The 27977-nt window shown below is 49.8% G+C and overlaps 1 protein-coding gene across 3 annotated transcripts; it reads left to right on the top strand.

Annotated features, from left to right (window-relative positions):
- Nucleotides 1–31: 31 nt before the first annotated feature.
- Nucleotides 32–27977, top strand: RUNDC3B (RUN domain containing 3B). 3 transcript variants are annotated; one of them, XM_068156939.1, is made up of 11 exons: nucleotides 32–262; nucleotides 5420–5535; nucleotides 9113–9246; nucleotides 11134–11219; nucleotides 12011–12100; nucleotides 13486–13566; nucleotides 14727–14895; nucleotides 18423–18580; nucleotides 25345–25491; nucleotides 25930–26045; nucleotides 27521–27977. In XM_068156939.1, exons 1-11 carry the CDS (start codon nucleotides 159–161, stop codon nucleotides 27664–27666), a joined length of 1347 nt encoding a protein of 448 aa, XP_068013040.1. In that variant the 5' UTR covers nucleotides 32–158; the 3' UTR covers nucleotides 27667–27977. The 3 variants fall into 3 exon arrangements, with proteins under 3 accessions (XP_068013040.1, XP_068013041.1, XP_068013042.1); XM_068156941.1 differs by lacking the exon at nucleotides 32–262 and adding an exon at nucleotides 5034–5052; XM_068156940.1 differs by lacking the exon at nucleotides 25345–25491.

The raw sequence follows: 27977 nt of genomic DNA, 5'->3' as shown, positions 1-27977 counted from the left end.
TGCTGTTGGCTCCGGGGAGCACTGAGGGAAATACGGGGCCGCCTCCTCCTCCTCCCGCTCCTGCTCGGTGAGCGGTCGGGCGCAGCATCCTCGGCAGCGGGAGGCCGGGAACAAAGGCTCGGCGCCAGCCCCGGCGGCTGCCCCTGCGCCCAGCGGGGATGGCGGCCCTCGGCTTAGGGGGGCTCAACGTCCCCGCCCGCAGGAAGAGCGGCCCGGCCCGCAACGCGGCGGTGGAACGGCGGAACCTGATCACGGTCTGCAGGTGAGAGCCGCCGCACCGGGCCCGGCGCTGCCCTGCCCGGGGCACCCGTTGGTGTCGCCCGGCAGCGCGGCTTGGGGGCACCGTTCCGCGCCGCGCAGGTGACGGGCGGCCGCTGGCCGTGGTGGCTGCGCGGAGGAGGTTGGAGCTCGGCTGCGGCCGCCCGGTCTGCGGGGAGGCCGGGGGTGTGTCCGCATCCCTGCGAGGGTAGGGGGTCCCCAGCCCCCGGGGTCAGGCAGCCATGGGGAGCGCAGCCTCCTCCATCCTGACTCAGCTCCTCCGGCGGCCGAGGCGCACCTGCTCCGCCGCATCGGGGCTTTAAAGGCGCTTTTCTTTCTGGCGGGGGGGGGGGGGAAGGCTTGTTTCGGGGACCTTGCTTGCATCCCTGGGCCGCCGAAAGCGTCTTCTGGAGCAAAGCAGGGCAGAGGAAACTCTGCAGCCTTGGGCTGAGGTTTTCATCTTCATGAGAATAGAGTCATAGAATGGTTTGGGCTGGGAGAGACCTTAAAGAATCATGGTTTGGGTTGGAAGGAACCTCAAACATCACCCAGTTCTAACCCCCTGCCGTGGGCAGGGACACCTCCCATCAGCCCAGCTTGCTCAAGGCCTCATCCAACCTGGCCTTGAACACCTGCAGGGAGGGGACATCCACAACCTCCCTGGACAATCTGTTCCAGTGTCTCCCCACCCTCACTGTCAAGAATTTCTGCAGTTTAAATGTCCCTTCCTCAAGCCTCAATTCATCTAGCTTCATCAAGACCAACTGGCACAGTGTGACTGCTTCTAAAATTCAGGCAGTAAATACTGGATGTAAAGTGAAGCCCTGAGCTGTTCTTCGAGCTGCTGTGGACAGAAGTGGTGAACCCCGTGCTGCTGTGAGGCTCTGGTGCTGCAGGAGCAGTCCCAGGGAGGCTGCATTCAGGGGATATTTTTATCTCCAAAATGTAGATCAGGAGATCTGCAGCACAGCCTGCATCTGGGATACCCACTTCTTGATTTCAGCTTCTTGCTGCTGAGCTTACACAACCATAATCATCCTCCCGGTGGCTTTCCACTGATGGCTTTGTTGGATCCATGCAGCACTGCCAGGCTTGCAGCACTGCCCCATTACATCATGGCAGACTTTTAAAGCCATGAGCATGATGCTAACAGGGAGAGCCATGAACATGCTGGCAGCAGTGGCTCCTTTGGTTTGTTTCCATTGGTACATTTTTAAGATGTCAAGTTAATGTCAATGTTATCTGGAGAAAGTCTTCAGTGACAAGGGCTGGGAGTGACTGGATAAGGGGTAATGGCTGTGAGCTGGAAGAGGGGAGATTGAGACTGGAAATGAGGAAGAACTTCTTGAGAGTGAGGGTGGGGAGACACTGGAACAGGTTGCCCAGGGAGACTGTGGATGCCCCCTCCCTGGAGGTGTTCAAGGCCAGGTTAGATGAGGCTTTGAGCAAACAGGGCTGGTGGATGTGTCCCTGCCCATGGCAGAGGGTTGGGACTGGGTGTTCTTCATGATCTCTTCCAACCCAAACCATTCTTTGAGTCAATGATATTCTTCATTTCTTTGGTTTTTACTGGCATAGTTAACGGTATTTGCAAAGTTTAACTGCATCATGTGCCTGCTGAAAAGTATTTGCTTCAATGTTGCTTCAGGTTCTAGTACCTGATCTCAGAGTATCACCAATGTGCCTCAGCTCTTTCCTGCTTTGGTGTCCCCAACATGAGAAGGACACTGAGCTCCTGGAGTGAGTGCAGATGAGGTTGGATGCGATGATCTCTAAGGTCTCTTCCAACCTGGTTTATTCTATTCTCGCTACAGTACTGTATGGTGACTCATCACAGATACAAAGCTGATCCAAGGGCTGGAGCACCTCTGCTGTGAGGACAGGCTGAGGGAGCTGGGGTTGTTCAGCCTGCAGAAGAGAAGGCTCCAGAGAGACCTTAGAGCTGCCTGCCAGGACCTGAAGGGATCCTCCAGGAAGGCTGCAGGACAAGGGGGAATGGTTTGAAGCTGAGACAGAGCAGGGTTAGACTGGATCTGAGGAAGAAGTTCTTCAGTAGGAGGGTGGTGAGACTCTGGCACAGGCTGCCCGGGGAGGTTGTGGCTGCCTCCTCCCTGGGGGTGTTGAAGGCCAGGCTGGATGAGGCCTTGAGCAGCTGAGTCCAGTTGAGAGGTGTCCCTGCCCATGGTGGGGAGATTGGAGGAGATGAGCTCTGCGGTCCCTTCCAATCTGAGCCATTCTGTGATTCCATCAAACAGAAGTAGCAGAAGGTTTCCATTTCACTGTTAATTTTAATTGTTTTCAGTTAAATTTTGCTATGCATTCAGAAAATCTGAAATTTGTGAATCCATCTCAGTATTTGGCAAGGATGAGGAGGTAAAGGCTTTGTTATCACCATGTGCCTACATTTATTTGCATTTTTATTCTGCTGCCAGTGTAACAGGAAAATATTTCTGTGCTTTCCTGCCTTTACCACATATTTTCTGTAATTGAAAACTGAGTTTTGTCAGGAATAGCCAAATTAGCATCAAACCTGGTAAGAAAATTGTCATTTCCAATCAAAATCCTCAGAGGGTGTGAAATGTTTATGTTAAAGAGAGCTCAAATGAATTGATTCAGTTAAACTGGGGATATGTGGCTGACCACTCAGAGAAGGTGACAGATCCCAAGGAAAATAACATCCAGAGTGCAGTGGTCGGTGGCTCCATGTCCACATGGAGACAGGTGACAAGTGGTGTCCCTCAAGGGTCTGTATTGGGACCACTGTTGATCAGTCTCTTCATCAGTGATACTGAGAGCAAGGCTGAGGCACCCTCAGCAGGTCTGCAGTGAAACAAGCTGAGTGGTGTGGCTGATAGGACTGAAGGATGGGATGTAGCCATCCAGAGGGACCTGGAGAGGTGGCTGAAGAGAATCTCAGGAGGTTCAATGAGGCTAAGTGTAAGGTCCTGCACCTGGGTCAGGGCAATCCTAGATACCAATCCAGGCTGGGGGGTGATTAGATTGAGAGCAGCCCTGCAGAGAAGGACTTGGGGGTGCTGGTGGAGGAGAAGCAGGACAAGAGGACACTTGCAGGCCAGAAGGCCAATGGCAGCCTGGGCTGCATCCAAAGTGGTGCTGGAAAAGCCTTTTAAGATCATCAACTCCAACCACTCTCTAGCTGCACCAAGTCTGGGGCTAAACCATGTTCCTCAGCACCACATCTCTGCCTCTTGGAGACACCTCCCTTCCACTGCTCCCTAGCAGTGATCCTGGCTGGGTAGAAGTGCCCTGGTGAGCACAGATGTCTGTCAGTGAAAATTGGTTAAAAACGTGGAGGAGTTCAAAACTGAGTCATAACTTGGCAGTGCAGAAGAAGCTTCCTCCTCCACCCTCCTCACTCCTAGTTGCTGTCCTGCCAGAACCAGGAAAACAATAGGAGCTTGCAGGAGAGGTGGGATGGGGAGGTTTGCTTCACAAGGTTCCTCAGGATTAGATAATGCAGCTGAAACTCTTCAAACCTAGCTGTCAGCTGAGTGGGAGCAGAATTAGCTTCATTTGGGTAACCAGCATCAGGAGGCTGTGTGGCTGCTCTCAGGAGGCACTTGGGGTTACTTCTGCAGCACTGCTGGTGTAGGGGAGCTCCTTCCTGCCATGCCTGCACAGTCACCTGCTGCAGAACTGTTTGTGTGGAGATGCTGTGGAGCATATTTATCATGGAGTCCTGCAGTGGTTTGGGTTGGAAGGCACCTTCAAGGCCCATCCATCTCCTAAGCCTGTGAGCAGCCATGCTGGTGATCCACAGCGCTGCAGAACAGCTTGGTGCTGTCTGCTGCTGCTTCTCTCTTCTTCTGGGTAGACTCAGATTTCAGTTCTGCATGTCCACCACATCTGTCACTGGGGTGAAAGCTCTGAAATACTGAGATCCTGTGGCATAAAGCTTCTGACTGATTCTCCTGCTGAGAATATGGCAGAGATTCGTGGAATCATAGACTGGGTTGGGTTGGAAGATCATCCAGATCATCTTGGGTTCAAGATCATCCAGTTCCAAACCCCTGCCACCAGCCCAGCTTTCTCAAAGCCTCATCCACCCTGGTCTTGAACACCTCCAGGGAGGGGACATCCAAATTCCATGTTGTCTGCTTCTTACCATGACCTGCTTCAGCCTTTCCAGTTTCAATGTTAGCTGTTTAAATCTTTTTGGTCATCATAATGCAGTCACATGGTGCTGGAGAGGACTCTTTCCCCTTCACAGGGCCATCAGACTGCTCCAGTCAATGCACAGAGGTAAGAGTGCAGAAAGTGGCTTTGTTTCATCATCTGTTTGCAGCACTCTTGCACTGGGATGGATTCAGAGTGTTCTTGTCATGGGATAGAGGTGACCCTGAGGATCCCTGGGCATGGATATTGAGGGTGAAAGGCACACTGATGGGACACCAAGCACAAATCCTGATGGCTAGGATTACAGAGAGAAATAGATGTTTGGTGCTCTTGAGTGCTTGTTTTTCTGCAGCTTTATTAGAATAGGTTAGGGAAGAGGGAAATCAGTAGGGCCTAATTAGCTCCCTTCTATGCAGGGAGTGTGGGGATTGTTGCTAGCTTGGTGGTTTGAAGTCTTCATGCCTCAGACCAGCAATGGGGGTTGTGTTTTCAGACTGTTCCACACAGAACCACAACATGCCAGCTTGGAAGGGATCCGAGGCTCACCTGTGCCACCCTTTCTAGGTGACAGTGCAGCTGCACTGAGCTGGCCCAGCACCCTGCCAAGCTGAGTCTGCAAACTGCCCAGTGCAGAGACTCCACTGCTTCCCCTGCAAGGTGATTCCAATGTCCAGCTGTGCTCATGGGGAAACATTTTCTTCTGGAGCCCAATGGGAATCTCCCCCGGAGTACCTTGTCCCCATCACCCCTTGTTGTTTCCATGGGACTCCTTGGGAAAAGGGAGCCTCCGTGCTCCTGGTAGCCACCCTCTACATCCTGTTGCATGGGAATAAGGTCTCCCCCAAGCCTTCTCTTTTCAGTGCTGAACAACCCCATCCCTTTCCTCACCTGGAATGCGTTTGTGTTGCTCTGACTGACGTTACCAAGGTGGATTTCTGTTCTTTGCTGGTCTGGTTTGTTCAAACCAGTCCCCTGCTCTCGAGCTGTTGCTGGAATTTCTGACTGCCCTGTCCTTCTGCTCTAGGTTTTCAGTCAAGACTTTGATTGACCGTTCATGCTTTGAGACCATCGATGACACCTCTCCCGAATTTAACAATTTTGCAGCCATTCTGGAGCAGATCCTAAGCCATCGACTCAAAGGTATGGCCCTGAACCACCTCCCTGGGGATGGCTTTGCCAGGGGAATTGGCTCCCATGAAACCTGTAGGGCCTCCTGCCTGCTGAGTCAAAGCGCTGGGTCCATGTGTCTGTCCCTTTGCTGCTGATTCCTGAGTGCTTGTGGAAAAGTGCAGGCAAGGGGGATTGGGAAACATGTTTGCAGTGTTCTTCTTGAAGAACAGGTGAATGTTCAGCCTGGAGAAGAGAAGGCTTCAGGCAGAACTAACAGCAGCCTGCCAATTCCTGGAGGGGGCTACAAGAAGGCTACAGAGGGACTGTTTGCAAAGGCCGGCAGGGACAGGACAAGGGGCAATGGTTTGAAATGAGAACAGAGCAGATTGAGATTGGATGTGAGGAACAAGTTCTTTACTATGAGGGTGCTGGAACACTGCAACAGGTTGCCCAGGGAGGTGGTTGAGGCCTCATGCCTGGAGATACTAAAGTTAAGGCTGGAGAAGGCTCTGAGGAAGCTGCTCTTGTGGAGGATGTCCCTGCTGAGTGCAGGGGGTTGGACTGGATGACCTTTGGAGGTTCCTTTCAACCCAAACCATTCTGTGATTCTTTGATTCTATGGAGCTGATCTCTGCTTCTCTGCTTCATGGTAAGGCTGTGCTCCAAGAGCCTGCAAGGCAACTGTGGTGTTTGCTGCTGTGACAGATGCTGCAGAGAGCAGATCCCTGGTGCTGCTGTTTTTGCTGTCTCAGTCCCTTGCTTCTGTTGCCTTCTTTTTCAGATAGCGTTTAGGTCCTTTCCTAAGCTGCTTTTTGCTGTTGGAATGTAATGGATCTAGATTAAGTTGCTTTGAGAAAGGTCAGTGGTTGCTTTTCCTCTGGTGGGGAGTCAGATGCTGTTCTTAATCAGGAAGATGTCTGTTTGCCTCCTCTGATTGTTCTAGAGGAAGCTGCTTTGCTGAGGGAACAGAGTGTGCCTCAGCACTTACTTGCACTAGAAGAGGCCTTGGAAGCTTCTCCACAGATCTTAGTTCTGTGTACAGCTCCTGAAATGACTTGAGGATTCTGAAGGACATCATCATCATCATCATCATCTAAAGATAGACGTGGAAGATGCCAATCCACTCCTTTTCCTCCTGCTGCTTGTTAATCTTCATAACTAAGCTTTGTGAACAGCCTTGTGTGGGGGCTGACATTTCAGCAGCACAATTGCTACCTGCTGTCACTCTGTCACAGAAGGGAAAGGAACCAAACCACTCAGAGGGGCACAAACATGGTGTTTGTCACACTGAGACGAAGCTGAGTGCAGTCATTAGGGGTACTTAGCAACTTGAGACTGCAGGGAGATTGTTCACATTTCTTATTCTCCCTAGGTGCAGCCATCCTTGAGCACAACTCATTAGACTTGCATATATAAATATTGGGGGGTTTATCCCCAACACTCTTTTGCTTCATGGCCTGTTATTCATGACAGGCAGGAAAGACAGAAAGCCATCACAGGCTGGCGAGCAGGTTACAGGCAAATGGACATGTGGTGACCCTTAAGGGTCTGTATTGGGACCACTCTTGATCAATCTCTTCAATCAGTGATACAGAGAGCAAGGCTGAGGCACCCTCAGCAGGTCTGCAGTGAAACAAGCTGAGTGGTGTGGCTGATAGGACTGAAGGATGGGATGTGGCTATTCAGAGGGAGCTGGACAGGTTGGAGAGATTCAGTGAGGCTAAGTGCAAGGTCCTGCACCTGGGTCAGGGCAATCCAAGATAGCAATCCAGGCTGGGTGATGAGACTGAGAGCAGCCTTGCAGAAGAGAACTAGGGGGTGCTGGTGGAGGAGAAACTGGACAGGAGCCAGAAATGAGCACTTACAGCCCAGAATGCCGAAGCAGCATGGCCAGAAATGGAGAGAGGGGATTCTGCCCCTCTGCTCTGGGGAGACCTCACCTGCAGTGCTGTGTCCAGCTATGGGGCCCTCGACACAGGAAGGACATGGAGTGGGTCCAGAGGAGGCCATGAAAATGTTCAGGGGACTGGAGCACCTCTGCTGCTAGGGTTGTTCAGCCTGGAGAAGAGAAGGCTCCAGGGAGACCTTAGAGCTATGTTTCAATATCTGAAGGGGACCTACAGGAAGGCTGGGGAGGGACTCTTCAAAAGGGCCTGTGGGCTAGGATGAGGGGCAGTGGTTTGAAAGTGGAGCAGGGCAGGTTTAGGTTGGGCATCAGGAGGAAGCTCTGCACAGTGAGCGTGGTGAGACCCTGCAACAGTTTGCCCAGGGAGGTGGTGGAGGCCCCATCCATGGAGACATTCAAGATCAGATTTGATGTGACCCTGGATCTAGCTGGAGGTGTCCCTGCTGAGTGCAGGGGGTTGGACAAGATGAGCTTTGGGGGTCCCTTCCAGCCTGATGCAATCTGTGAAGCTGTGAATTTGGAAGTAAAAAACTGTTTCATGTAAGAACCAGAGAGACTCAAGAAGCTGAGTTGTTGTTGCAGTCTTCAGCCCATAATTACCAGTGGGATTGTTTCAGTTTGCAGAGTTAAATGAAAACAGGGAAGGTGGCATCAAGTTGTGCATTGTGTGGCAGGCTGGGAATGGTGTGGGAACAAATCTATCCACTGGCAGGAATTGTTTTGTTCTTTAGAAATTGGAGGTAAGGTGCTGTGACAGTGTGGATTTTAAGGGGATATCATAGAACACAGGACTGGAAAGCAATGATCTGTTTTTGGTGGGAAGGGGATGGATTGAAACATGAGGAGGGCAGATTTAAATTGTGGAGTAGGAAGAAATTCTTGACAGTGAGGGTGGGGAGATACTGGAACAGGTTGCCCAGGGAGGCTGTGGATGCCCCCTCCCTGGAGGTGTTCAAGGCCAGGCTGGACGAGGCCTTGAGCAAGCTGGGCTGGCAGGAGGTGTCCCTGCCCATGGGACTGGATGATCTTTGAGGTCCCTTCCAACCCAAACCATTCTGTGAATTGGTTAATCTATGATTTAAAACCTGCAGTCAGCTCTGTTCGATGTAGATTTTGTCTTCAGCATGATGTTGTGCCTTTAAATTAGTTTTGAATTAACATTGAAGAATGTCAACACCTCTGCTGTGAGGACAGGCTGAGGGAGCTGGGGTTGTTCACCCTGGAGAAGAGAAGGCTCCAGGGGAACCTTAGAGCTGCCTTCCAGTACTTGAAGGGATCCTACAGCAAAGCTGCAGAGGGACTTTTCCTGAGGGTGTCTAGAGACAGGACAAGGGGGAATGCTTTGAAGCTGAGGCAGAGCAGGGTTAGACTGGAGCTGAGGAAGAGGTAGGAGGGTGGTGAGACTCTGGAATTGGCTGCCCAGGGAGGTTGTGGCTGCCTCCTTCCTGGGGATGTTGAAGGCCAGGTTGGATGAGGCCTTGAGCAATCTGGGATGGTGGGAGGTGTCCCTGCCTATGGCAGGGGATTGGAAGTTAATGTTCTTGAAGGTCCCTTCAGACCATTCCATGCATCTATGAATCTTGCTAGTACAAAATGCTGTCAGTGCAGGCCGCTCAGAAGGAAGTATTTTAACTGTGTTTCTCTCCCCTAAGCAGAGAGAGAGGTTCTTAAACGTTTCCCTCTCTTGTATTTTGGTTTAAGGTCAGATCTCCTGGTTTGGCTACGAAAGCCCTCGTAGCTTCTGGGACTACATTCGCGTAGCTTGCCGAAAGGTCTCCCACAGCTGCATCTGCAGTATTGAGAACATGGAGAACGTCGGTTCTTCTAGAGCTAAGGTAGGGAACAGACAGCTCAGACTGACTCTCTCTGTTCCATCTCTATGTGTAAAATGCAGCTGGCACCTCTGGACCCAGGAAAACCCCCACACTGCTCAGCTTGACCCACAAATCTCATTCTTTGAATGAGCCAACAATGGGCGCTGGCAGCCCGGCAGGCCAAGGGCAGCCTGGGCTGCATCCAAAGCAGTGTGGCCAGAGATGGAGAGAGGGGATCCTGCCCCTCTGCTCTGCTCTGGGGAGACTTCACCTGCAGTGCTGTGTCCAGCTCTGGAGCCCTCAACACAGGAAGGACATGGAGCTGCTGGAGTGGGTCCAGAGAAGGGTCCCACCTTCATGGGGAAGAATTTTCTCCCCATGGCTCATCTTAGTGCCACTTCTTCCAGTTTGAAGCTATCACCTCTCATCCTGTCGCTTCACGCCTTTGTCCAAAGTCCCTCTCCAGCTCTCCTGGAGGCCCCTTTCAGGTACTGGAAGGCTGCTCTGAGGTCTCCCTGGAGCCTTCTCTTCTCCAGGTTGAACAACTCCCCCAGCAGAGGTGCTCCAGCAGCTTTTATTTACAAATCCTTCCTGGAGGGCCTCATGGTGCACAATCTGATGATTATTTTGCTTCTAGTCAAGATTTATCTGACAGGTGTTTGTGAATCCCAAGATTTTAATGGACACAGAGATGTGACTCCAGTGGGCAATAAGAGGCAAAGCCTTTTTCTGCAGTAGCCTGATAAATAAACTCACATTTTCCTGTCTTCCGTGGAAAGCCTCCAGCCAAGGAGTGAACAAAGCAGCTCCTTTGTGCAGCAGGGTGAGGAGTGCTGTTGAGTATTTCAAGGTGTGGGGGGGAGCATTTGGGATGGCTTCATCTGGAAAGGTTAGAAGCAAGTCTACACAGATACCAGTACCATGGGGATTAGCTTTACTGCTGGTGCCTGCTTCAGGAGGGTTTGCCAGTCATGGTAGCTCTGCTGTCAGCAGGGCTGCTCAACAGCAGCAGCAGGGTTGGACTTTCACTCAAGTTTAGGTTGGATGTTAGGAAGTATTTCTTTGCTGCAAGAATGTTCAGGGATTGGCACAGGCTGCCCAGGGAGGTGGTGGAGTCCACATCCCTGTTCCAGAAATGTGTGGCCATGGCACTTTGGGCCATGGTTTAGTGGCCATGGTGGAGTTGGGTTGATGGTTGGACTGGGTGGTCTTAGAGCCCGATCAATTCTGTGATTCTATGAAGAGCCAAAGTCTGTTGCTCAAAGCCACATGAGCAGGGAAGCAGGCTTCTGGCAGATGAGTAGCTCTAGCAAGAGAACTTTGGGGGAAATGAAGATGAAGTGATCATGGAGGTGTGGATTAGAAGGTTGGACTTGATGATGATCTTAGAGGTCTTTTCCATTCTTGGTGATTTGATGAGTCCATAAGTCTGTGTTCCATAGGACTGCAGGGTGAAGGCAGCTCTCCAGAGAGGCATCCTCTTCATTTCCCTTCCCTCTGCTAAAGCTTCTGCGGCGCTGTTGGTGTTTATGGGAGTGGTGGTGGTGGTACTGGTGCTGTTGTTCAGCATCTGCCTAGCTTACTGTAAGTTTAGTTTCTGCTTGGTCTGGCTACTGTGTGAGTTGTGGGTGCAGTTCTGGGGCCCTCAATTCAAGAAGGGTGTCGAGGTGCTGGAGTGGGGCCAGAGAAGGGCAAAGAAGTTGGTGAAGGGTGTGGAGAACAGGGCTGGTGAGGAGCAGCAGCTATCCCAACCACTCTGTGATTCCATCTTGGCAACAATTCATCCTCAGGGGTAATTTTATTCATCAGTGCACTTCACCCAGGTGAATCAAGACTTCATTTTCAAGTGGAAAATCTAGGCTTTGATTCTGGAATGCTTCAGTATCTGTTGTCTGTTTCTTCCTGCAGGGTCGGGCCTGGATCAGAGTGGCACTGATGGAGAAGCACCTGTCTGAGTACATCTCCACAGCCCTCAGAGACTTCAAAACAACCAGGTTCTGGAAGACTTTAAGCTTTGCAATGTTTTAGCAAACATTTCTCAAGTGAGAGACTCAAGATGGGTCCCCCTGGACAGCTCTTGGTTTCCCTTTTCTCACATGTAATGGTCACCTGAATCCCACATGTAATGGTCACTTGCAGTCCAGAAACCAGCCATGTCTTGGGCTGCATCCAAAGAAGTGTGGCCAGCAGGTGAAGGAGGGAATTCTGCCTCTCTGCTCTGGTGAGAGCCCACCTGGAGCACTGCACCTAGTTCTAGTGCCCCAGCACAAGAAGGATGTGGAAAAAGTCCAGAGGAGGCTGCAAGGATGAGCAGAGAGCTGGAGAACCTCTGCTATGGAGACAGGCTGAGGGAGTTGGGGCTGTTCAGCCTGGAGAAGGCTGCTGGGAGACCTTAGAGCAGCCTGCCAGTACCTGAAGGGGCTCCAGGATAGCTGGGGAAGAACTTTTGACAAGGGCTGAGAGTGACAGGATGAGGGGTTGATGGCTTTGAGCTGGAGAGGGGAGATTGAGACTGGAGATGAGGAAGAAATGCTTGACAGTGCAGGTAGGGAGACACTGGAACAGGTTGCCCAGGGAGGTTGTGGATGTTCCCTCCCCAGAAATGTCCAAGGCCAGGTTGGATGAGGCCTTGGGCAAGCTGAGCTGTAGGAGGTGTCCCTGCCCATGTCATGGGGTTGGAACTTGGATGATCTTGAAAGTCCCTTCCAAACCAAACCATCCTGTGAAGCTATGAATTATCTGAGAGAAAATGGTGTGAACTGAATTTGTGTCATTTTTGTTGAAGGAGATTTTATGAGGATGGAGCCATTGTCCTGGGGGAAGAAGCCAACATGCTTGCTGGGATGCTGCTGGGACTCAACGCCATTGATTTCAGGTAGCAGATTTGCATCCCACAGAACAAAATGCTCAGGGAAAGTGCTTGCAAATCAATGGCTGGTGGAAAACCTTGTGAGATTTTCTTGGAAGTGTGAGAGACAAGACCTAGGTGGGGGGAAGGATGGGGAGGGATTGAGAAGGAGATCTTGAATAGTTTTTCTGGGTAAGAAGAAAGTGACCTCATTGCCCTCTACAACTACCTGAAAGGTGGTTGTAGCCTGGAAGGGGTTGGTCTCTTCTCCCAGGCAACCAGCACCAGAACAAGGGGACACAGTCTCAAGCTGCACCAGGGGAGGTTTAGGCTCGAGGTGAGGAGAAAGTTCTTCACCGAGCGAGTTGTTTGTCATTGGAATGTGCTGCCCAGGGAGGTGGTGGAGTCACCGTCCCTGGAGGCGTTCAAGAGGGGTTTGGACGTGGCACTTGGTGCCATGGTATAGTCATGAGGTCTGTGGTGACAGGTTGGACTTGATGATCTTTGAGGTCTCTTCCAACCTTAGTGATACTGTGATGCTGTAGCTCACCCTGCAGAAGAGAAGACTCCAGGGGAACGTTAGAGCTGTCTTCCTACAGACAGGCTGCAGAGAGACTTTTCCTGAGGGTGTCTAGAGACAGGACAAGGGGGAATGGTTTGAAGCTGAGGCAGAGCAGGGTTAGACTGGAGCTGAGGAAGAAGTTCATCAGTAGGAGGGTGGTGAGACTCTGGAATTGGCTACCCAGGGAGGCTGTGGCTGCCTCCTTCCTGGGGATGTTGAAGGCCAGGTTGGATGAGGCCTTGAGCAAGCTGAGGTAGTGGGAGGTGTCCCTGCCCATGGCAGGGGATTGGAACTGGGTGATCTTGAAGGTCCCTTCCAACCCAACCCATTCTGTGAAGCCATGACCTGTAGAGAAGTATTTGTGGTGGAGATAGGGAAGGCCTGGTGAGAACAGAATCTGCTTTGCCCCCTCATAGTAATCACAGAATCATTTTAGATTTATTTTTGCCTTTCATTATTTTATTACTATATCACAGAATCAACCAGGTTGGAAAAGACCTCAGAGATCATCCAGTCCAACCTGTTACCTAACACCTCATGACTACTAAACCATGGCTCCAAGTGCCACACCCAATCCTTTTCTGAACACCTCCAGGGATGGGGACTCCACCACCTCCCTGGGCAGCACATTCCAATGGCCATTATTTCATGATCCATTCATCTGCTGAGGGACTTTCATTTCATATTGACCAGCCTAGCCTGGCTGAGTGAGGTTTGAGTGCTCAGTTCTCCAGACTTGTCTCATCATAAAAAAAATGAATACAAATCACATTTCCCACTGGTGAGATTCAGCTTCACTGCCATTGAGTTTTCCTGTGGTAACCTTATCCTTGTCTCTTTGTTTTCCCAGTTTTTGTCTGAAGGGAGAAGGCTTGGATGGCAGCTTTCCAGCTGTCATAGATTATACACCCTACCTGAAGTTCACCCAAAGGTATATCTTATCTTTACTGTCAGCACACCTAATTGTCCTTGCTGTGTCACCATGAACTTAAAAGTAGTTGTTGTGTATATTAAAATGATACATGGTAAGATGTGACTTGATCCTGGAGGTGATAGGAGGAGAGGAGATGGTCTGATATTGTGCCAGGAGAGGCTTAGGTTGGAGATCAGGAAAAATGTCTTTGCTGCAAGAGTGGTCAGGGATTGGCACAGGCTGCCCAGGGACGTGGTGGAGTCCCCATCCCTGGAGGTGTTCCAGAACTGTGTGGCCATGGCACCTGGGGACATGGTTTGATGGCCATGGTGGTGTTGGGTTGATGGTTGGACTGGGTGATCTCAGAGGGCTCTTCCCACCCAAACAAGTCTCTGACAGATCAGCAGCAGGAGCACATAACAGAAAATCAAGACCAGCTACATGTTGCTCAGCCATATGATTAATAATAAAAAGAACTGACAGAGAGATGATCCAAGGGCTTGGAGCATCTCAGCCATGGGAACAAGCCTCAGAGTGTTGGGGCTGTTCAGCCTGGAGAAGAGAAGGCTCCAGGCAGACCTCAGAGCAGTCTTCCAGGATGTGAAAGGGGCTACAGGAGAACTGGGAAGGGACTTTTGACAAAGGCCTGGAGTGATAGGACAAGGGGTGATGGCTTCAAACTGGGAGAAGCTGGACTGAGACAAGCCATGAGGAAGCCATTCTTGCCCAGGAGGGTGGTGAGGCACTGGGACAGGTTGCCCAAAGAAGCTGTGGAGGCTACAAGCCTGGCTGTGTTGAAGGGCAGGTTGTCTAGGGCCTTGAGCAAGATGGGGTGGTGGGAGGTGTTCCTGCCCATGGCAGGGGGGTTGGAACTAGATGATCTCAATGATCCCTTCCAGCCCAAACCATTCTGTGATTCCTAGAGTATCCTGCATACAGTTGTCTGACTGGCCCAAGGCAAGCTAACATTTTGCCTGTTCTTTAGGTGGCTGTACACAGAAAAACTTGAGCTATCAGCTGATCTGTGCCAACATTCCAGTTCTTTTTGGCTTAGAGCTGTAGGCATCTTATGAGGATCTCTCAAGCTGCTGTGGACAACCACACTGCTTTAATTTAAGGGGAATTTGCACTTTCCCAAGGACAGCTTTTCACTTGGCTGACAAACTGTGCTCCTTCAGTTCTGACAGCATCAGCAGTGATGAAGAAGAGCTGAGGACGCTGGGCAGCAGTGGCAGTGAAGGCAGCACTCCAGAGAACATTGGTCCTCCTTTCATCACGGATGAGAACAGTTGGTACAACAAATGCAAAAGGGTGGAGCAGAAGTACAGGCTGGCCTTGGAGCAGAAGGTAAAGGAGGAGCCTGGGGGAGGGAGGGGATGGAGCTGAACCAAAGCCCAGCACCTGCCAAGTGGTGGCATCTCCATTGCAGCGAAGGCAGGAAATAGACGAAATATTATTTAGCTACACAGAAGTGCTTTGAAAAGGTCTGATCCCCACAGTGTCTAAGTGCCTTTGCTGACTGATTTGAAGGAGAAGGGGTTTGGGGAGGGAGGAGAAAAATAACAGCCACAATAACCCTGGGATGAGGTTTCAGCATGAAACTGAGATGTCTCAAATCTAATGGAGGAGTTTGGCTCCTTTTTCCATGCTCTGTTATAGGTAATGTGTCTCTGAAGCTGTCAGGTTACAAACTGGAAGCAAACATGACTTGTCCATTTGGTTTCCCCCTTCCTTAGAGGTTACAGAATTGTGTTAATTGGGTAGACAGAGGCCCACAAAGAGGCTGGGTGAAGGCCCTTTCCTGAGGGTTTCTCTCCTTCCTTTTTGGGGACCTGTTTCATGGCAGTAAGTAGCAGCAACACATGAGCTGCACACAGTGCAGTTAATCAGAGGTTCTTAGATCCATAGAATGGGTTGGGTTGGAAGGCACCCTCAAGACCATCCAGTCTCAAACCCCTGCCATGAGCAGGGATACCTCCCACTAGCCCAGCTTGCTCAAGGCCTCATCCAACCTGGCCTTGAACACCTCCAGGGAGGGGGCATCCACAACCTCCCTGGGCAACCTGTTCCAGTGTCTCCCTACCCTCACAGTCAAGAATTTCTTCCTCATCTCCAGTCTGAATCTGCTCTCCTCAAGCCTAAAGTCATTGAGCTGAGATGTTTCCTTTCCAAAAAGGGGCTTCCTGCCATTCTGTGTGTTGGAAAACAGGACATTTGTGACAAGAACAAGCTGAAACTGATGTACTTTTAGTACCTGATATGGTGATGCCAATAAACCTTTCTTTTGCTCAGTTGCTCCATGGATCAGGACATAAAAGGCTACCAGGAGCATGAAGACTCCCTTTTCCCAAGGAGTCCTATGGAAACAACAAGGGGTGATGGGGACAAGTTACTGCTGGGGAGATTCCTATTGGACTCCAGAAGAAAATGTTTCCCCATGAGCACAGCTGGACATTGGAATCATCTTGCAGGGGAAGCAGTGGAGTCCCTGCACTGGGCAGTTTGCAGACTCAGCTTGGCAGGGTGCTGGGCCAGCTCAGTTCAGCTGCACTGTCACCTAGAAAGGGTGGAACAGATGAGCCTTGGGTCCCTTCCAAGCTGGCATTCTGTGATTAACCTTCCCTTTGTACAAACAGTGATAAAGTCCTTCTGTGCCTCCTCAGGAAGTCTGTGTGCCGCAGTCACCCAGAGCGCAGGGGAATGATGTCCGCCAGGGCCACACCATGAAAGAGACTGGAGTGCAGCTAAGATAAAGGCATCTGTGTCTTCTGAGATGTTGAAATGGCAGGGTGGGACAGGGAGCATTTCAGCAGGCTGAATCCTGGCATCTACTGAGCTCTGTGACATCTCAGATATTGGGGGGGGGAAAAATGGCTATCAGGAAAAATTTCTTTGCCAGAGTGACTGGCACAGGCTGCCCAGGGAGGTGGTGGAGTCCCCAGCCCTGGAGCTGTTCCAGAAATGTGTGGCCATGGCACTTGGGGACATGGTCTAGTGGCCATGGTGGTGTTGGGTTGCTGGTTGGACTGGGTGATCTTGTAGAGCTTTTCCAACCCAAACAGTTCTATGATTACTTTACTGTGTCAGCAATGCTGTGCTGGTTTAGACCAAGAATCCTTGCTTATCCCACTGCCCCAGCTTGGATACTTGCCCAAAGTAGGTGTGAAGGGAAGAGTAAAACCAAAGCAAATGCATCTGCACTGTTTCTCCTCTGTGTATCAGGACTTGCTGAGGGTGAGAAGGTCTGTCTGTGATGGATCTCTTTTCCAAACACTTGTCACATAGCCTCTTGGCCTCATGGAAATTCTTAGCATCCAAACCATATTTTTGGCAAAGGGTCCTGCTTTTCTTCCATCTGTTGTGTGAAAAGCCACCTACTTTGCTGTCCTTTGGATCTGGCTCCTGCTAGCTTCATTTCATGGTGCCTGGCTCTTGGAGATTAAAAAATCATGAACAGTGGCTTCCTTCCTGCCCTCTCCAGGCCACTCTGGGAATCTGGGAGTTTGTCTTTTCCAAGTTGTCTCTTGTCCAGGTTGATGAGTCATAGTTAGACATTTTGTTACTTCTCTGGAAATTCTCCCTCCCCTCCTTTGGAGTGGTGCAAACTTCTCCTTTCTTTGTTTCCTGTTTATGCTGGAGTTTTGTCAGCTGCCACTGCATCTCAGTGCCCTTATAGACAGAGATGTTTACTGCTCATAGGTTTCTGGGGTTTTATATCTAAAATTGCTCTTTTTAAGATGTTTGTTTGCAGTTTCTGGGAGTCAGGAAACATGTGCATGTCCCAAGGCATCAGTTAGTATTTCCAAAGCCCTACTCGGAGCTTCAAGCTGCACCTTAACAGTCAGAGTAACTTCTGACAGGGCACAAGTACCCCCAGTCTGAAAAGCTCTGAAGATTCCTCAGGACTTGGACTGAGACTAAAATAAGTTCACATCATCACAGATGGCATCAGGTTGGAGGGGACCTTCAAAGGTCATCTTGTCCAACACCCCAGCAGTCAGCAGGGACGCCTCCAAATAGAGCAGGTTGCTCAGGGCCACATAAGTCTGGAGCTGTGATCTTTTTCTTGTACTACTGACTGTTCCATGTTGGTTTTGAAAACTAATTTGGTGTTTCACACTGCTGACATTTCCTGGCTCCCTGGGTCATCCATTATTCTGTTCTGCCACAGACACTTCTCCAAAATGGGGGAGGGAATGGAGGCATCTCAAAATGGGGGAAGAATTAAGTGGGGGAAAATTTATAGGGAGAGTGTCCCAAAATAGTGGGGGAAGAGCAGCTGAGGGACCTGGACTTGTTTAGTGTGGAGAAGAGGAGGCTGAGGGGAGACCTCATTGCTCTCTACAGCTCCCTGAAAGGAGGCTGCAGCCAGGTGGGGGTTGGACTCTTTTCCATAGGATCAGGTGATAGAAGGAGAGGAAATGGCTTAAAATTGTGCCAGGGGAGGTTTACATTAGAGATGAGGAAAAATTTCTTTTCTGCAAGAGTGGTGAGGGATTGGCACAGGCTGCCCAGGGAGGTGGTGGAGTCCCCAGCCCTGGGGGTGTTTCAGAAATGTGTGGCCATGGCACCTGGGGCCATGGTTTAGTGGTGTTGGGTTGGTGGTTGGACTGGGTGATCTCAGAGAGCTTTTCCAACCCAAACAATTCTGTGGGTGGTTGTTTGTTTGTTTAATATCAATAAGTAGTTTATTTCCTTGGTACCTCTTAGGAAACATCATACTAATCTTAAGTCAATTTACTAGACTGTTAGAAAATTTGGCCCCCCTTCCCAACCCCAAAGCAGAACCCTGAACTAGAAAAACCATGACCATACAATGAACAACTTTTTGGTGGTGTGTTCTTCAAAGCTGTCTTAATTGCTTCCCCTTCCAGGGCTACCTTGAAGAATTGGTACGGCTCAGAGAGAACCAACTCTCTGAATCCGTCTCGCAGAACAAGCTGCTGCTCCAGAGGATTGAAGATATGGATCTGGCCCATAAAATGGAGAAGGAGCAGCTGGAATATATCATTGTGGAGCTGCAAGACCAGCTGTAAGTTAGTATGATGGAGAAATGCTGTTTATGGATTCATAGAATGGTTTGGGTTGGAAGGGACCTTGACCCATCGTCCAGCCCCAACCCCCTGCCATGGGCAGGGACACCTCCCACCTGCCCAGCTTGCCCAAGGCCCCATCCAGGCCTCCTTCAAGCCTCATCAAGGACTCATTATTAGAGCAGCATGACTGACATTATTTAACTTGTTCTGATCCTGTGGAAATGAGGCAAAGTATTGGGGGAAAAAAACAATTAATTGGTGTATTTTTACATTTCTTTGATACTTTTTAGTCCTTCAGCTGGAAAATCATACACCCAGAAATACCTGCCCTGAAAACTGCTGCAGATAGACTCATTCTGAGGTTAATTTGTGATATTTCATTATTGTTTTTTTTAGCTTGCAGTAAACTTGCTTAGGTTTTTTTTTTAACATGTTTTTACAAGTATTTTATTGCTCCCGTCTTTAAGATAACCCTTCAAAGGAACGGATTGGAAGGAGCTTCCTTTTGAACACTGCATTTGAAGTGCTAGGCAGCAGAGAATAAAGAAATAATTGTTTGCTTGGTAGAGATTCTATTTGATTTTTGTGTAGCTAATGCACAGTCCAAGTTCTCCTGATAGCCCTAAAAATGTGCACCTTGCTGAAGCACTTTGCTGCTCACCCTTTCTTCTGTTCAGGGCCAGCTGCTAAAACACCAGGAGGTTTGATTGGATTTTTTTCTAGTGGCATATCTAGCATTTTAGGAGCCACATATGCATGTATTATCATCTATAGATGATAAATACTTGAGTATCCTAAGATCTTTATCTGGTTTCTCTTCCCAGCCCTGTCTGTTGGGTGGGGAGATGCTGTCCTTTTGCGGAGGCACCCCTGGTCATGTTTCAAGACCCAGGGGGATGAAGAACCTCTTTGTGATGACAAATTGCCAGGAGACTGCTGTAGCATGCATCTGCAGTAACTGTGTGCTCTGTTCCCTTTATGACATATCCAAACTACATTATTTTACATTCTATCTGGAGTAGTTTGTCTGAGCCCTGAAGTAAAATGGAAGTGGTCTATGGCCTTTGAAATGATCCAGGGTGAAGAGAAGGTTAAGATGGCTTTGGAGTGCTTTGGTTCCCTCTACCTAACATCTCACAGACACCACCCAGAAGGGGCTTTTCTATGCATTAAAAAAGTGTTTCTAGCTTGTAAACAACCCCCTTTTTTGTGTCTTTTTTTAGTTCCCCTCTCTTGTGGCTGATCATTTCATTACCAGTGCTTGAAACTGATTTGATGCAGCTCCTCAGGAACACAGCATTTGCATTTTATTCATGCCAGTTTGGGAGCTGAGGAAGAAAAGTTGTTTTTCTGAGCCTTTATTTTTTTTTTTTTCTCCTTGCATGTAAGCTTTTGAGAGCTGCCTGTAGTTGAGTTATTTTCTGAATGATTCATGTTAGCCATTTTTGGCCTCCCTGATGATTTGGGAGAGGTGGAGGGAAGGTGTGAGCTCATTTAAGCCCACTCTGATACTTGGGAATTCTGAACATTCAGACTTGCTGTTGATTTTCAGCTGATCAATACCCAGTCTGTTGTGAAGACTTCAGGCTTCAGGATGTGATTGTGTCGGACTTCCTGTGCAAGGGGTCAGATTGTGGAGCAGTTTCTATTGTACCTTGACAGTGAACTGGGGAGAGGCTGCAGTCAGGAGCCTGGGCTATACTCGACATCTGGGGAGAGGGGAGAATCTTGATTGTTTCTGCTGTGAGTGCAGCCTGCTTCTAGGATCAGCTCTTCTGGAAGTGTGTTAGTAACCCATAGTTGTCTTGGGGAGAAGGAAGAAAGATTCCTAGCAGGTTTGTGGTGGCCAGCACCAGTTGTATTTGACATCTTTGAACTATTCTTTCATTTCTCTTTCATTCCTTCTCCCTCCTTCTTTCCCTCCATCCCCTTCCTCCTTCTTCCTTTCTCCCCCCCACCCTTCCTCCTTCCCTCTTCTTCTTTTTTCCCCCTTTCCTCCCAAGGCTGCCCAGGCAGCAGCACATGCTGTATCACGAATATGTCTGTCATGGGACGTGAGTTTTGGCCACCTCGTTTTGGTGGCCCAGCCATTTCAGCCTGGTGCTCACAGAATTCAGATCTCAGTGTTTTACTCCCCTCCAAGTAGCAGCAGTTTGAAGCAGTCAGTCTATGCTGTCATCTTTCTGAATTGTCAGCAGGGAAGAGCAAATTTGAGGCTGTGACTCTGCCCCAGGCACAGCAGAGTGCTGTTTGTAAAGCGCTCTGAGAGCTTCTGTAGGATCATTGGCTGTGGGATGGAAACCATTGGAAATCTCTTAAATGCTGGTTTTGTATCCCACTGGCTACTGTTCTGCTGCTTCAAACTTCTCTTCAGTGAGTGTTAGTTGATCTTTCCAAAATGGTGCTTCACAGGTGTGCAATCAAAATGTTTTCTATGTAATTCTCAATAGATTGCTGATTGACAGCTGCCTAAACATGAGCCAGCAGTGTGCCCAGGTGGCCAAGAGGGCCAACGGCATCCTGGCCTGCATTAGGAATAGTGTGGCCAGCAGGAGCAGGGAAGTCATTGTGCCCCTGTACTCAGCACTGGTTAGGCCACACCTTGAGTACTGTGTCCAGTTCTGGGCCCCTCAGTTTAAGAAGGACATCGAGACACTTGAACGTGTCCAGAGAAGGGCAACAAGGCTGGGGAGAGGCCTTGAGCACAAGCCCTATGAGGAGAGGCTGAAGGAGCTGGGATTGTTTAGCCTGGAGAAGAGGAGGCTCAGGGGTGACCTCATTGCCCTCTACAACTACCTGAAAGGTGGCTGTAGCCAGGAAGGGGTTGGTCTCTTCTCCCAGGCAACCAGCAGCAGAACAAGGGGACACAGTCTCAAGCTGCGCCAGGGGAGGTTTAGACTCGAGGTGAGGAGAGAGTTCTTCACAGAGAGAGTCATTTGTCATTGGAATGTGCTGCCCAGGGAGGTGGTGGAGTCACCATCCCTGGAGGTGTTCAAGAGGGGACTGAACGTGGCACTTGGTGCCATGGTGTAGTCATGAGGTTTGTGGTGACAGGTTGGACTCAATGATCTTTGAGGTCTCTTCCAAACTTGGTGATCCTGTGACACTGTGATTTGGGCAGAATCTGAGTCTGTCCAGGTCTGTATTAAAAAAAAAACCAAACCACCTAACCAACCAAACAAACCCAACAACAAACCCAACCAAACAAAACCAAACCAACCCCAAAATGGGGAGTGAGGACCAGAGGCCTGCCTTGCTTGGCACTTGAGGTTGTTAGCCAAACCACAAGGAGCAGCATAGCTTTCAGTTCGGCTAAAAGTTACTTTGTGACTGGAAAATCATGAAGCTGAAGGTTTAGCCAGTTTACAGAGGGTTAACATTTTGTAGGTCTCAAAATATGCCCTCCCAGCTCAGTAGATCAAGTTGCTGAAGGCCATGGCTTGGCTAACTGTAGAAAACAGTTTGAATTCCCTAACATTCAATGTGTGATGGGAGGGCTGGAGTGCTTCTCCTCTGGGGACAGGCCAGGTGAGTTGGGGCTGTTCAGCCTGCAGAAGAGAAGGCTCCAGGGAGACCTTAGAGCTGTATTTCAATATCTGAAGGGGACCTACAGGAAGCCTGGGGAGGGACTGTTCAAAAGGGCCTGTGGGGATAGGACAAGGGGCAGTGGTTTGAAAGTGGAGCAGGGCAGGTTTAGGTTGGACATCAGGAGGAAGCTCTGCACAGTGAGGGTGGGGAGACACTGGAACAGTTTGCGCAGAGATGTGGTGGAGGCCCTGGGCAGCCTGATCTAGCTGGAGGTGTCCCTGCTGCCTGGAGGGGTTGTATAAGATGAGCTTTGAGGCTCCCTTGAACCCAGTGCAATGTTGTAAAGATGTGCAAACGAAATCATCTGGAGCAGCAGGAGAGCAGCAGCACTGCTGAAGCTCTGCTGGAGCATTCTTACCTTTGAGGCAGTTCCTCTGTAAGCCTTTTCTCTTTGTAAGGCTCTAATCCTCAGATGCTCAGCACAGCAAATCCCATTTGCTGCTGCTTTCTTTTCTCACTGAAAGGAAGTGGGAGATTAAATTTTAATCCTTGATCTCCTTGGCAGATTCCATTCCTAGAAGTCCAACCCGAGAGTGCTAATCCTGCTTTCCTTGGAAAGCTTTCATGGCTCTCAAGCCATGATTCACATCAGCCACACTTTTAGGTGTGCTCCTGGGTCTTTTCTCTCCCTCAAGCTGGCAGCAGCAGTTTGAAGTCCTCACTACTTCAGACAGGTCTGTTTTCAGCTCCCTCTTCCCTCAGCTTCTCTGTACCTTCATAGAATGGTTTGGGTTGGAAAGGACTTTGAGGATCATCCACTTGCAAACCACTACCATGGGGCAGGGACACCTCCCATTTGACCAGGTGGCTTCAAACCTGATGCAATCTGAATGGCTTGAGGTGTTGTCTACAGACCTGGTTTTGCATCATCCTTACACCCTCACAGCTCCAACAGAACAATGTTGCATCATGTTTTAGTTTAAAACCAACTGCATGCTTCTGGAAAGGAGCTCCCCAGTTCAAGAGTGATAGGGTTCTACTAGAGAGTGTCCAAGGGAGGCTGTGAGGATGCTGAGGATGTCTGGTGAGGAAGGTCTGAGGGCCCTGGGGCTGTTGAGCCTGGAGAAGAGCAGCCCCAGAGGGGATCTGATCAATGCTGATCAGTATCTGAAAGGTAGGGGGCAAGCAGAAAGGGCCAGGCTCTGTTCAGTGGCACCCTGTGATAGGACAAGGGACAATGGACACAAACTGGAACCTAGGAAGCTCCACCTCAACATGAGGAGAAACTTGTTTGGTGTAAGGGTGCTGGTGGCCTGGAGCAGGCTGCCCAGAGAGGTGGTGGAGTCTCCTTCTCCGGAGACTTTCAAGCCCCATCTGGAAATGTTCCTGTGTGACCTGCCCGGGGTTCAGCAGGGTGGGGTGGACTCATCTCCAGAGGTCACTTCAAGCCCCACCATTCTGTGATTCTATGACTTGTGATCTTCAGTGTTGTTCTTGGGATGGATTATGAGGTTTGTTCCATGTCAGTTATGAACCACTGCTCTTTGTAAAGTCTGGTGTTTGAGGCTGCTCTGGGTTTCAGCTGGTGTTTCTCAGCTGTCTTGCTCTTGGGAACAGAAGCAATAGAACCAAATCTGTTTGTGCACAAGCCCTTCCCCTGCAGTAGAAACAGGGGAGGGGACAGCAATAAGCTACAGAGTTACTGAGGGGCCTGAAACATCTCTGTGATGGGGAGAGGCTGAGAGAATTGGGGCAGCCTGAGGGGGCAATCTCATCAATGCTGATCAATGCTTCAAGGGTGGGTGGCAGGAGGATGGGACCAGGCTTTGTTCAGTGGTGCCCAGTGACAGGGCAAGGGGTAAGGGGCACAAACTGGAACATCAGAAGTTCATCTGAACAGGAGGAGGAAATTCTGTATTTCAAGGGTGATGAAACCCTGAAGCAGGCTGCCCAGAGAAGTGGTGGAGTCTCCATCTCTGGAAGCATTTCAAAGAGGCAGAGATGTGGTGCTGAGGGCTATGGTCTAGCTCCAGCCTTGGCAGAGTTAGATCATGGTTAGACACAATGATCTTCAAGGTCTTTTTCAACCAAAACAATTCTATGAAGTCCTTCTGAATCAGGAGGTGATGCAGTGTCAGTGCTAACCTCATGAGGACTAGGCTAGGTTTTGAGGTTCCTCAGATCAAAAAGCCTTTGGTTTACCTGATTAGTGCTGGTGCCCCATGGGATTAGGGGAATTACACAGGAAAATGAGAGCTTTGGGGTATCAATATGGTTATTCCTTAGACCCCTCAGGAGGTGGAGGGGGTGATCCTAGGGAAGAGAAGCTGGTTTTTCACTTGCATGAGCACTGGGGGAATTTCTTGTCTTGAGACAAGCTCCTGGAAGGTAGCTTTGTTCCCTATGGTGCTGCCCCACCTCATTCTGCCAAGCTGCTGTGCTCTTCTCTCCAAACCAGCTACCAAACATCCCTTGCTGAGTTTGCTGGTGTCTGACCTGCTTTTGTGGGAAAATTTGGCTCTTTAGGTGGTTTCCTTGCTGAGGTTCTTGCTGGATAGTTCAGGTACCAGCTGAACACAAAGTGCATCCCTGAGGATGTTAGCTGTGGAGTCACATCAGCGAGGAGCTCCTTGCAAGGAGAGGGTAAGCCTCTTCTCCCTGGTAGCAAGCAACAGGACCAGAGGAAAGGGTTTCAAGGTGTGCCAGGGGAAGTTCAGGCTGAATATTAGGAAATATGCTCTCTCATTTACAACCACAGATGTATCCAAACTGGAGGGTAGTAGAAAGCAGATGAACCACATATTCTATCTCACCTGGACACACAGGATGGAAGGAAGGTGTCTGGGTTTTGGCTCACTCTGCAGCAGTATTAGATGGGGCCTGTTTTGTACATGGAATTGAGTAGGATTGAAAGGGCTTTGTGTTCCCATAGTTGGTTTGCAGAAGAGTTGGCCTGCTGGTTGCCATCATGCTGTCAGAAAGAATCTCCAGGCTGCAGCTGCTTTTTTACTGCCTGTGCAGAGAGAGTCTCAGTTCAGCTTTTCCCTCTTCCTAAAGAAGCTCCTCAGTAGGTTTCTCAGTTGCTTCCCCATGGCAGAATGAGCAGTGTCAGAGGCTTTGGGAAGCCTGCAGTCTGTTGGCTGGTCAGAGCAGAACATCAGCATGGTCAGGACTGTTGGTCCTGTTGTTCTCCCTGTACCTTAAGGAGATGTCCTGCCTTTTGCATTCCCAGGACTGTGCTAAAGAACAATGACTTGAGGTCAAGACAGGAATTAACCACTCACCTCACCAACCAGTGGCCTTCCCCAGGAGCTCTGGATGTCAATGCTGTTGCCTTGGATACTCTACTCTATAGAAAGCACAACCAACAATGGGATGAGTAAGTTGAGTGTTGACTTTGATTCACCTTTAGAGGAGTAGGGAAGCTCCAACTGACACATTTCCCTTGGCCTACTCTGGATTGTGTCCTGGTGGCATGACCTGTTGTACAAGGATCAGCTGGCAAGAAGAGCAGCTTCTTCTCTTGCTTAGCATAAGAATGTCCTTCCTTTGGATTCATTGGGGCAAAAAAGGAAAACATTGCTTCAGGAAAAAAACCCAAATGAGAGTCTTTAGGAGAAGGAAGGTTGACTGCCTGGGTCTTTGCAGAAAGCTCTTACAGAGGACTGAGGATATTTTGCTATCATAGAATCATTTTTTGGTTGGAAAAGACCTTTAAGACCATCAAATCCAATCATTAAATTTATTAACTTAGCATATGTGTAACAATTTGGATTATCTTTGACTGCATTACTGTTAAATCCTCCTTGCTTTGCAGGAAGAGTTTTCACAGCCTGGACCAGCTTTCAGCAGAAGTTAGCCTTTCCCAGTCCTCTCTGGAGCCAGGTCACTCACAGGATGGCAAGCCAGATGGAATCAACTTGTTGCATGAAGGTATGGATTCATTCATAGATTGGTTTAGGTTGGAAGGGACCTTAAAGATCATGCAGTGCTAACCCCCTGCTGTGGGCAGGGACACCTCAGTAATTCCAAGACTTTGTGCTGTACTTTAGAGGTAAGCTTCAAAAAATGTTCCACATCTTCCTTCTCCAGCAGAGAAGCAGGGACAGCGTGGGTCCAAGGAGCATCTTCTGTCATCTCTCAGATATAACTCAAATCTTTGGAGCTCTTGAAGTGTCCCTTTTTGTTTGTTAAAAGAAAGGCTCCAGGCTCTGGCCCTGGCAGTGCTTGGGTTAAAGCAGAGAGAGGAAGATGATGTGACAGGTTGCCCAAGGAGGTTGTGGATGCCCCCTCACTGGAGGAGTTCGAGGCCAAGTTGGATGAGGCCTTGAGCAAGCTGGGCTGGTGGGAGGAACTAGGTAGAACTAGGTGATTTTGAAGGTCCCTTCCACCCCAACCCATTCCATGATTCTATGAATCTCTGCCTCATGCTGGTGCAGAGATGTGATGTAGACATCTTCAAAGGCTGGGTGCTTGGCAAGGTCTGGCTGCTCCATCTTGTGGGCAGCTCTGGAAAGTAGGGAAATGCCGCAGGACTTCTGACACAGAATCAAAGAATGGTTTGGGTTGGAAGGGACCTTCAAAATCATCCAGGTTACAACCCCCTGCCATGGGCAAGGACACCTCCCACTGGATCAGGTTGCTAAAGCGAAATGGAATCAGTGTGTCCATGATAGACAGTTCATGTAAAGATGTACTTCTGACTGCTTTTTACCTCTGGTAAGATCTGCTCTCGCCACTGAGAGCAAGAGTTTGGGTTTGAATTTCAACACTTTATCTTTAAAGGTAAAACATGTGAGTCCAGAGGAGGCCACCAAGATCATCTGAGGGCTGGAGCACCTCTGCTATGGGGACAGGCTGAGCAACCTGGGCTTGTGCAGCCTGGAGAAGAGAAGGGAGCCGCCTTCTTGGCAGCCTGCTCCAGGCTTTGAGAACCCTTTCAGTCAAGAAGTTTCTTCTCTGGTCCAACCTAAACCTCCCCTGCTGCAACTTGAGGCCATTTCCTCTCCTCCAATCACTTGTTCCTAGGAAGAAGAGCCAAACCCCCACCTGGCTCTAACCTCCTTTCAGGGAGCAGTAGAGAGCAATGAGGTCTCCTCTCAGTCTCCTCTTCAGACTAAACACCCCCAGGTCCCTCAGCTGCTCTTCATCAGTCCTGTTCTCCAGGCCCTCCACCAGCTTCCTTGCCCTTCTCTAGGCCTGCTCCATCTGGACCTCAGGGACCTCTGCCACCAGGCCAGGGAAGGTGGCATCAGTCCTCTGCACTTCTGAGGTGCAGAAGTGCTGGAGCAGGAAGATGTCATCCACAGCAGAGCAGATCAAACAGTTTCTTCTGTTCCTGATTTGCTTTTGTGGTGGCTATCCTGTGCTGTCCAAATGCTCAGCCTGCCTCTTGTTTCTGTTCCCAGGGAAGGAGGACACCCCATCGCTGCTCGGGCTCTGTGGCTCCCTCACATCAGTAGCCAGCTACAAATCCCTCACCAGTCTGAAATCCAGTGAATGTCTTGCAAGCCCCACAACAGAGATGACAAGTCCAGGCTTAACACCATCCTGAGGCACAGCCAAGACCAAAGAGCTTGGTGTTGTAGGCATGGGCTTGTGTTCCACAGCACGCCTGGCAATGGGGACTGCTACTTCTGTTACCAAACTCAGCTGCTTTACTTTTCTCTCTTCATGGTTTCCTGCTCAAGTCACAAGTTCTGTCCCTTTTCATTCACTTTGGGGGTTTTTGGTTTGGTTTTTTCCCCCCAGAGGACTTTGGAGATATTTTTTTCTATTTCAGTCAGGGAGTATTTAAAGCCCTTGGGCAGGTGGAGGACATCAAATCTGATATTTAACATTAAAGGCTTGGAGCTCAGTCCCTTC

This window comes from Melanerpes formicivorus, unplaced genomic scaffold, assembly GCF_026170545.1.
Source record: "Melanerpes formicivorus ecotype bairdi unplaced genomic scaffold, bMelFor1.0.p_v2 SCAF_35, whole genome shotgun sequence".
Classification (NCBI taxonomy): domain Eukaryota; kingdom Metazoa; phylum Chordata; class Aves; order Piciformes; family Picidae; genus Melanerpes; species Melanerpes formicivorus.
Note: the sequence above shows the minus strand (reverse complement) of the source record. Positions and strands in the feature narration are given on the sequence as shown.

Excerpts from the sequence above, each read along its gene's own strand:
- RUNDC3B (XM_068156939.1), top strand. The coding sequence starts at position 159 with ATGGCGGCCCTCGGCTTAGGGGGGCTCAACGTCCCCGCCCGCAGGAAG. Across the intron at positions 12,101-13,485 it reads CTCAACGCCATTGATTTCAG|TTTTTGTCTGAAGGGAGAAG; the intron begins GTAGCAGATTTG and ends TTGTTTTCCCAG. Across the intron at positions 25,492-25,929 it reads CACAACCAACAATGGGATGA|GAAGAGTTTTCACAGCCTGG; the intron begins GTAAGTTGAGTG and ends CTTGCTTTGCAG.